The sequence below is a fragment of the Microcaecilia unicolor genome, unplaced genomic scaffold (assembly GCF_901765095.1).
Source record: "Microcaecilia unicolor unplaced genomic scaffold, aMicUni1.1, whole genome shotgun sequence".
Taxonomy (NCBI): domain Eukaryota; kingdom Metazoa; phylum Chordata; class Amphibia; order Gymnophiona; family Siphonopidae; genus Microcaecilia; species Microcaecilia unicolor.
In genome coordinates, this window is record NW_021963165.1 from 152,172 (window position 1) to 162,105 (window position 9,934).

A 9,934-nucleotide genomic window follows, 5' to 3' on the forward strand; every position below is an offset into this window, starting at 1 on the left:
GAGGCGAAAAGGTCCACCGAGGGGGTGCCCCACTCTCGGAAGATCTTGCGTACCACTCTGGAATGAAGCGACCACTCGTGCGGCTGCATGACTCTGCTCAGTCTGTCGACCAGACTGTTGTTTACACCTGCCAGGTATGTGGCTTGGAGAAGCATGCCGAACTGGCAAGCCCAACGCCACATCCCGACGGCTTCCTGACACAGGGGGCGAGATCCGGTGCCCCCCTGCTTGTTGGTGTAATACATTGCAACCTGATTGTCTGTCCGAATTTGGATAATTTGGCAGGACAGCCGATCTCTGAAAGCCTTCAGTGCGTTCCAGATCGCTCGGAGCTCCAGGAGGTTGATCTGCAGATCCTTTTCCTGGAAGGACCACAGACCCTGGGTGTGAAGCCCATCGACATGAGCTCCCCACCCCAGGCGAGATGCATCCGTCATCAGCACTTTCGTGGGCTGCGGAATTTGGAATGGACGTCCCAGGGTCAAATTGGTCCGAATGGTCCACCAGAGCAGTGAAGTGCGGCAACTGGTGGAGAGGCGGATGACATCTTCTAGATTCCCGGTGGCTTGAAACCACTGGGAAGCTAGGGTCCATTGAGCAGATCTCATGTGAAGACGAGCCATGGGAGTCACATGAACTGTGGAGGCCATATGACCCAGAAGGCTCAACATCTGCCGAGCTGTGACCTGCTGAGACGCTCTGGTCTGCGAAGCCAGGGACAGGAGGTTGTTGGCCCTCGCTTCGGGAAGGAAGGCCTGAGCAGTCTGGGTATTCAGCAGAGCTCCTATGAATTCCAGAGACTGGGCTGGCTGGAGATGGGACTTTGGGTAATTTATCACAAACCCCAGCAGCTCCAGGAGTTGAATAGTGCACTGCATGGACCGGAGGGCTCCTGCCTCCGAGGTGTTCTTGACCAGCCAATCGTCGAGATATGGGAACACGTGCACTCCCAGCTTGCGTAGATACGCCGCTACCACCACGAGGCACTTTGTAAACACCCGTGGGGCAGAGGCGAGCCCAAAGGGCAGCACACAATACTGAAAGTGCCGTGCGCCCAGGTGGAATCTGAGATACTGTCTGTGAGCTGGCAGTATCGGGATGTGAGTGTATGCGTCCTTTAAATCCAGGGAACATAGCCAATCGTTTTTCTGAATCATTGGCAGAAGGGTGCCCAAGGAAAGCATCCTGAACTTTTCTTTGACCAGGAATTTGTTCAGGCCTCTCAGGTCTAGGATGGGACGCATCCCCCCTGTTTTCTTTTCCACAAGGAAGTACCTGGAATAGAATCCATGCCCTTCCTGCCCGGGTGGTACGGGCTCGACCGCATTGGTGCTGAGAAGGGCGGAGAGTTCCTCTGCAAGTACCTGCTTGTGATGGGAGCTGAAGGATTGAGCTCCCAGAGGACAATTTGGTGGCAGGGAGGCCAAATTCAGGGCGTATCCGCACCGTACTATTTGGAGAACCCACTGATCGGAGGTTATGAGAGGCCACCTTTGGTGAAAAAATTTTAACCTCCCTCCGACCGGCAGATCGTCCGGTACGGACACTTTGAGGGCGGCTATGTTCCCATGGATCCAGTCAAAAACCCATCCCCGGCTTTTGCTGTGGAGGCGCAGGGGGCTGCTTAGGCGCACGCTGTTGACGAGAACGAGCGCGCTGGGGCTGTCCCTGTGCCTGACGAGGCCTTCGGGCCGGCTGGTTGTACCTACGTTTGGTAAAAGCATAGGGTGCAGCCTGCCGGGCCCGGGAAAAACGTCCACCTGCTGAGGTGGATGCTGAAGGCGCCCGGTGGGAGAGCTTGTCGAGGGCGGTTTCCCGCTGATGCAGTTGGTCCACCAGCTGCTCGACCTTCTCACCAAAAATATTATCCCCCCGGCAAGGGACGTCGGGCAGTCTCTGCTGGGTGCGGTTGTCCAGGTCAGAGGCACGCAGCCATGAGAGCCTGCGCATCACTATACCTTGGGCCGCAGCACGAGATGCCACGTCGCAGGTGTCATATATACCCCTGGACAGGAACTTTCTGCACGCCTTCAGCTGCCTGACCACCTCCTGAAAAGGCCTGCACTGCTCCGGCGGGAGCTTGTCAACCAGGTCCGCCAGTTGCTTCACATTATTCCGCATGTGGATGCTCGTGTAGAGCTGGTAAGACTGGATGCGAGTCACAAGCATGGAAGATTGATAGGCCTTCCTCCCAAACGAGTCCAGAGTGCGAGACTCCCGCCCCGGGGGCGCCGAGGCGGTATCCCTCGAACTCCGTGCCCTCTTGAGAGCAGAGTCCACGACCGCCGAGTCATGAGGCAATTGGGGCCGCATTAACTCTGGGTCCGAGTGGATTCTGTATAGGGACTCTGCTTTCTTGGGGATGGTGGGCTTAGATAATGGTCTCATCCAGTTCCGAAGCAGTGTCTCTTTGAGGACATTGTGCAACGGTACCGTGGAGGACTCTCTAGGTGGTGATGGATAATCGAGGACCTCGAGCATCTCAGCCCTCGGCTCATCCACAGAGACCACGGGGAAGGGAATGCATATAGACATATCCCTGACAAAGGAGGCAAAGGAGAGGCTCGCAGGAGGCGAGAGCTTCCTCTCTGGTGAAGGCGTGGGGTCGGAGGGAAGGCCCACAGACTCCTCTGAGGAGAAATACCTGGGGTCCTCCTCCTCCCCCCACGAGGCCTCTTCCTCGGTGTCGGACATAAGCTCATGCAGCTGAGTCCTCAACCGGGCCCGGCTCGACGTCGAGGCACCGAGGCCTCGGTGTCGTCGAGCGGTGGACTCCCGCGCCGGCGGGGACGAAGCTCCCTCCATCGACGTCGACTCCACCTGCGTGGCGGTCAAGACGAAGGCCTCGGCACCGGGCTAGAGCTCGCCGGCGCCACAGTCAACAGCGCCGAGGGCTCAAGCACCCCCGGCGCCGGCACAGTCTGGCGCATCAGCCCTTCCAGGATCCCCGGAAGGATGGCTCGGAGGCACTCATCCAGGCCCGCTGCCGGGAAAGACGGGGGGGGCCGGTAGAGGCGTCGGTGCCGGAAGCTGCTCGGGTCCAGGAGACTGCACCGAAGTGCTGGGACCCTGACGCGTCGGTACCTCCACTACCGAGGGGGACCTCTCCTCTTGACGCTGACGCTTACTCGGCGTCGACTCCTCTCCGACGCCGGGATGCATCGATGGCGACCGATGACGGTGCTTCTTTGTTTTCTTGCGATGCCCGTCATCGGCGCTAGGTGGAATGGAGGAGGAGGAGGTCGATCCCCCTCGGTCTCGAAGGACCGGGTCAGACAGGGTTCGGTCCCGAGGGCCATGGGCAGAGGGAGTGACCGGGGTCGATTGCCCATGCGGCCTCTCACCCCTACCATCACCGGAGGACCGGCGGGCCGACGGGACCTGTGCTCCTGGGGTCGATGCCATCGGTGCCGATTTCGCGGACATCGATACTGGTACCGAAGAACCGGCCGTCGATACCGATGCCGTCGAGGGGCCGGCGCAAGTTCCAAAAATACGGTGCCGAAGAACTTGCCTCGCAACTTGAGTCCGTTTCCGGAGACCAAGACACAAAGTACACGACTTGGTATCGTGCTCCGGCCTGAGGCACTGGAGGCACCAAGCGTGAGTGTCGGTCTGCGAGATAGGCCGGCCGCACCGACCACACTTCTTAAATCCACTCGGGACCTTTGAGGACATCGACGGAAAAATCGCGTCGGCGAAATCAAAGTTGTCGATGGTGGCGGTAAAATCACACCTCGAAAAACAGCTCGACCGCGCGGCCGCAACGCGACGCCCCCGCTAGAAAACGAGAGAAAAGTACAGCGCGTTCTCTTTTTTTTTTTTAACAGAAAAAATTTTGGGGGAACGCGCAACGAATACAAACGAAAATAAACGAAGGTTCACGAACAACGCGACGGTTTTCCAGGGCTGAGGAAGAGAGAGAGGTGAACACGTCTCTCTCCAGGCGCGGAAAAGAAAAGACTGGCGGGAACGGTCACGCACGGGCGGGAAGACGGCCGCACATGCGCAGTGGGCGTGCCCTGCGTACGGACCGCCCGCGAAGCTTCTTCTGGTTGGTGGGGGCTGCCGCGGACGTCACCCAGTCGTGAGAACAAGCAGCCTGCTTGTCCTCGGAGAATTTCTAGCTCTTTCAAACATGCAAGCAGTGAAGAATGCTGTGGTTAAAGACAACATAGTAACTCAGAGAAAGTTGGAAGCACTGGAAAACTACGAGAAGCGATTAAACCTGTTTTTTGTTTTTACTTTCCGAAATCACCAATAATGTCACAGTCGAAATGAAGAAGAAATACCTCAATAAAGTTCTGAAGGTCTCAATGTACTCTATGCCACCAATTACTTGAGCATACTATGTTGGGGAAGGCAGACATGAGCTTAGGATAGTTGATAGGGATGGAGTTTTGGTAGTCTTAATTTGACAGATTTCCTCACACTACCCTCATCACAACTTTTGCTTTAGAGCCTGACTGTGTGGGGGTGCTATATTTATGGGAAAATTAGGTTCTTACTGTTGGGGTTTAGAGTTCCCCAGGTCTTTAACAATCTTTTCCAAATCCTCTTCAAATAACAGGAGGTCGCAAAAGGGTAACCTCACCAGCCTTTTCCTCACCAGCCTATTCCTTGCCAAACAGGACTATTACACCCAATTGACTAATTCTCTCAGCTCTAACTCTCGTCGTCTCTTCGCCACCCTTAACTCCCTCCTCAAAGTGCCCTCCGCTCCCACCCCCCCGTCACTCTCTCCTCAATCACTGGCTGACTACTTCCGCGACAAGATGCAAAAGATCAACCTTGAGTTCACTACCAAGCCACCTCCTCCTCTTCACCCTTCAACCCTCTCCCTCAACCAACCAACCCAGACCTCCTTCTCCTCCTTTCCTGATATCTCCAAGGAGGAAACCGCCCGCCTTCTTTCCTCCTCAAAATGCACCACTTGTTCCTCTGATCCCATCCCCACCAACTTACTTAACACCATCTCTCCTACTATCACCCCCTCCATCTGTCATATCCTCAACCTCTCTCTCTCCACTGCAACTGTCCCCGACACCTTCAAGCATGCTGTAGTCACGCCACTCCTCAAAAAACCATCACTAGACCCTACCTGTCCCTCCAACTACCGCCCCATCTCCCTCCTACCCTTCCTCTCCAAGACACTTGAGCGCGCAGTCCACAGCCGCTGCCTTGATTTTCTCTCCTCTCATGCCATCCTTGATCCGCTTCAATCCGGTTTTCGCCCTCTTCACTCGACAGAAACAGCACTTTCTAAAGTCTGTAATGACCTGTTCCTTGCCAAATCCAGAGGCCACTACTCCATCCTCATCCTCCTGGATCTATCCGCCGCTTTTGACACTGTCAATCATGACTTACTTCTTGCCACACTGTCCTCATTTGGGTTCCAGGGCTCTGTCCTCTCCTGGTTCTCCTCCTATCTCTCCCACCGCACCTTCAAAGTTCACTCTCATGGATCTTCCTCCACCCCCATCCCCTTATCTGTTGGTGTTCCCCAGGGATCGGTCCTTGGACCCCTTCTCTTCTCAATCTACACCTCTTCCCTGGGCTCCCTGATATCATCTCATGGTTTCCAGTATCATCTCTATGCTGATGACACCCAACTGTATCTCTCCACACCAGACATCACCGCGGAGACCCAGGCAAAGGTATCAGCCTGCTTATCCGACATTGCTGCCTGGATGTCCAACCGCCACCTGAAACTGAACATGTCCAAGACCGAGCTTATCGTCTTTCCACCAAAACCCACTTCTCCTCTTCCTCCATTCTATCTCAGTTGATAACACCCTCATCCTCCCCGTCTCATCTGCCCGCAACCTCGGAGTCATCCTTGACTCCTCTCTCTCCTTCTCTGCGCATATCCAGCAGATAGCCAAGACCTGTCGCTTCTTCCTCTTTAACATCAGCAAAATTCGCCCTTTCCTCTCTGAACACACCACCCGAACTCTCGTCCATGCTCTCATTACCTCTCGCCTGGACTACTGCAACTTACTCCTCACCGGCCTCCCACTTAGCCATCTATCCCCCCTTCAGTCTGTTCAGAACTCTGCTGCACGTCTCATATTCCGCCAGAACCGATATACTCATATCACCCCTCTCCTCAGGTCACTTCACTGGCTTCCGATCAGATACCGCATTCAATTCAAGCTTCTCCTTCTTACCTACAAATGCACTCAGTCTGCTGCCCCTCACTACCTCTCTACCATCATCTCCCCTTACGTTCCCGCCCGTAACCTCCGTTCACAGGATAAATCCCTCCTCTCAGTACCCTTCTCCACCACCGCCAACTCCAGGCTCCGCTCATTCTGCCTCGCCTCACCCTATGCTTGGAACAACCTTCCTGAACCCTTACGCCAAGCCCCCTCCCTGCCCGTCTTCAAGTCTTTGCTTAAAGCCCACCTCTTCAATGCTGCGTTCGGCACCTAACCCTTACCGTTCAGTGAATCCAGACTGCCCCAATTTGACTGCCCCTATCGGACCGACCGTTCACTTGTCTATTAGATTGTAAGCTCTTTGAGCAGGGACTGTCTCTCTTTGTTAAATTGTACAGCGCTGCGTAACCCTAGTAGCGCTCTAGAAATGTTAAGTAGTAGTAGTAGTAGTAGCCTTTGCTTAGAGGCAGTCAGTCGTCCATTGCGGTAGCCAAAGGAGGTGACGGGCAGAAACCGCCACAGACATCTGCTTAGCCGAAGCTCTGACCAGATCATAAAGGGTGCCAGCCAAAAATGACAGGGCCGACTCCATCTGCGGGGCAACCTCAGAGAGGGACCCCAGCACCATCCGCGAGTTGCTCCACCGCCTGTTGTAACCAGAAAAGACATGCCCGGGCTGCATAGGAACTGCAAATAGACGCCCTTAAGACAAGGCCCGAAATTTCAAAGGAGCGCTTCAGCGCGGATTCTAGTCGCCAGTCCTGCATGTCTTTCATAGTGACCCTCCCTCTACTGGGAGTGGTCTTTTTTGTCACCGCTGTGACCAACGCATCCACTTTAGGCATCCCAAAAGGGGCCGTGTGCTCCTTACTCAGAGGGTAAAGCTAACCCATAGCCCTGGCCACTTTCAAAGGCCCATCGGGGTCAGACCACTGAGCTGAAATAAGCTCTTGGATGGAGTCATGCACAGGAAAGGCCCTCATAGGATTCTTAGTACTTGCCATCCTAAGATTAACAGAGGAGGCATTGCCCTCAACAGGATCAATCGAGAGGGCCTGCAAGGTGTCAGTAATGAGAGCTGGCAGCTCGACACGGTGGAAAATCCGAACCGCATTGGGATCATCAGAATCCAGTGGCAAACAGGCACCCTCATCCGGATCCTCCGTCCATGAGGGCCTGCCAGATCCCTCAGACTCCCCGCAGCCCGACCATGGAGGGGAAAAGGGAGGTGCGCCACTTTCAGGCGGGGAATTTACTCCGTTTACGTTTAGCGTCCTTCCAACACTCAGGGGACAAAATAACCTCTGTAGCCAGCCCCGGGCCATCAACACCCGAAGGGAATCCAGAATGCAACGCAGTGTCAGACACCTGCGGCAGAGCTCTTTTCAGCATGAAGGCTTTATGCATTAGAAGCACAAACTCAGGGGAGAAAAACTCACCCTGACCCTCTGCCTCCGAATTAGGAGGAACGGATGTTGGAGCTCCTCTGGCAGCCTCAAAATGAGGCGTCCACCTGCACTCAGACTCCTCCGCAACCGCGAGGGTCGAGACATGCGGTGCCTCCAAAATGCTGCCCCCGCTGCCAGCTCCATCGAGCGGGAAGAATCATTGCTCGTCATGCTCGTACTAGTGCGAGCGTCTAAGGAGCACGTTTTGCACAGTCCCGCTGCTGATCTGCGTTTACCACAACGGGAGCAGCGCTTAACTCCCTCAGCAGCTATCGCCCGACTGGACAGAAATATAGCAATAAAATGGCGGCTTCGTGCCAAAACTTACCCCGCTCGGAACGGCGTCCGCAGGACCTCCCCGGAGGAGCTGGGCACCACTCTCACCTCAGAAGACCGAGTCAACGAGCTCCGGTCAAGCTGCACAGAACCAGAATCTCTGGAGAAAGTCTCAGAACAGCCACGCAGTAAAAGCGCGCTTTTTTTTTTTTTAACGCTGTGAGGAAAGTTGGAGGCAGGCAGCAACAGAGAGACTCCGAGAGGATGGGGGAGTGGGTAAGGCAGGGAAAGGGCGAACCTATATGCCTTTAAAGTGGGCACCACCAGCCACAACACCCCTGCTCAACTGGCAAAGCACAGAAGCCACCCCAAGCAGAAATCCAGGAGCTGATCAAGCTAAATCCACACCTGCTGGGAGATAGAGAAATACTGAAGGCAGAATGGGGTTAGCTGTACAAGGGTCACTGTGGTTTTTCAGTGTTCTCTATCTCCACCTGCTGGTAGGTAGATGCAACCCATCAGTTAATGGATTCATCTGCTGCTGATGACAAGGAAGAAGGCTAGGTTCTGTCTAGCATGAGTGCGCTGTGGTGGTTCATTAGTGGTTACCACAATCCCAACAGCAATGGCTTTTTCTGCTGGTGTACCATACCAATTCTTGTACTTTTCCACTATCACCAGCAGCTGCAGGTGACCTGGCCACTTGAAATGCTGTTCTGCTGCACTGTTCATTCTAATAACTCTGCTTCCTGATCCTCTTTTTAAAAAAAACATATTTATTCCCATCCCTACCAACATCTGAGTAGCTACCATTGAGAGAGCAAAGGGAAGACGTGAGAGCATGAAACGTATGGAGGGTGCCCCAACTCAAGGGCAGATGGTTGACACCCTTTAGTAACCCAGGCAAGGAAGACTCCAAGCTTGGCTTCCCAACCACAGGATCCAGCCCTGGTTTGCCCACTCCACCAGCAGATAAACAATTCATGGACCTTTACTCAGGGAGTCCACAGAACCCAACCACAACAGTGCAGCAATTGTTCACCATCTGCTGAGATCAAGAGTACTGGGAAGATCTACCTTGCCCCCGGCACCCCTTTTATAATGACAATGTCACAGTGAAAAGTTTGTGGTTCTCAGTCTCCACTTGCTGGCAGGGAGACATAAGCTATATGTCTTGCCTGGACTGCACTGGTCTAGTGGGACAATGTGCAAATTTACATTCACACAGCAGCTATTTCAGATGAGAAAAAGCACACAGTTTTCCAGCCTATGTTCACATGTGCCTTTTCCAATAGGCTGTGGAGGAGAAAGGAAGGAGATCTGGAGCACTAGGGAATACATTTTGGATATACAGATATCCCAAGGTAAGCATTCCATTGCCCAGTGCCTGTACCTTTTAGATTTTGCCATTCAAATTACCACCACATGATGTTTACTGTGATATCTGTTTTTAACTTTTGCACCCAGAGAGTAAATTGAGCATCACTGTTATTGCTCCTCAATCCTAAAAAGTACACATGCCTTTCTCAAAAAGGGGGAAAATTACAGAGAGAGAGTTTATGAATCTTATTGAGCTCGGTGAAAGCTGAGCAGGGCACTACTCACCTCCCGGATTGTTGATTTCTGTGGGTAAAGAAGGTGCAATCATGTTTGTATCCATTGGCTGAGAGCCATCCCCAGTGATCTGATCTTCAGGAGGCATGTATGCAGGAGGCGGAGTATCAGCTGAAAACAGAAAAACAAATGAAGGCCCACTCCTTAGATCACAAAACAGCCTCTGCCCAGGGTTGGCTCAACCACTAGGCAAGACTATGTGGCTGCCTAGTGCAGCACTTTCGGGGAGGAGGGGGGAGCAAAGAGCAGCTGCAGTAAAAGCAAAAACAATTGATTCTGACAGTCACACATACTTTTACCTGCAGAAGGGGTGGGCAATCTTCAAACAGCCCATTTTTTTTTTTTTTTGGTTACATACATTTGTACCCCGCACTTTCCCACTCATGGCAGGCTCAATGCGGCTTACATGGGACAATGGAGGGTTAAGTGACTTGC

At 53.7% G+C, this 9,934-nt stretch overlaps 1 protein-coding gene across 1 annotated transcript in view; it reads right to left on the bottom strand.

The window, feature by feature from the left end:
• LOC115459031 (mothers against decapentaplegic homolog 1) overlaps nucleotides 1–9,610 on the bottom strand; it is a gene marked incomplete at its 5' end in the record, with an annotated part of 88,166 nt that extends 78,556 nt beyond the window's left edge. Inside the window, 1 exon segment of the mRNA XM_030188894.1 lies at nucleotides 9,491–9,610. Coding sequence (XP_030044754.1) covers nucleotides 9,491–9,610 — 120 coding nt within the window.
• Nucleotides 9,611–9,934: the final 324 nt, after the last annotated feature.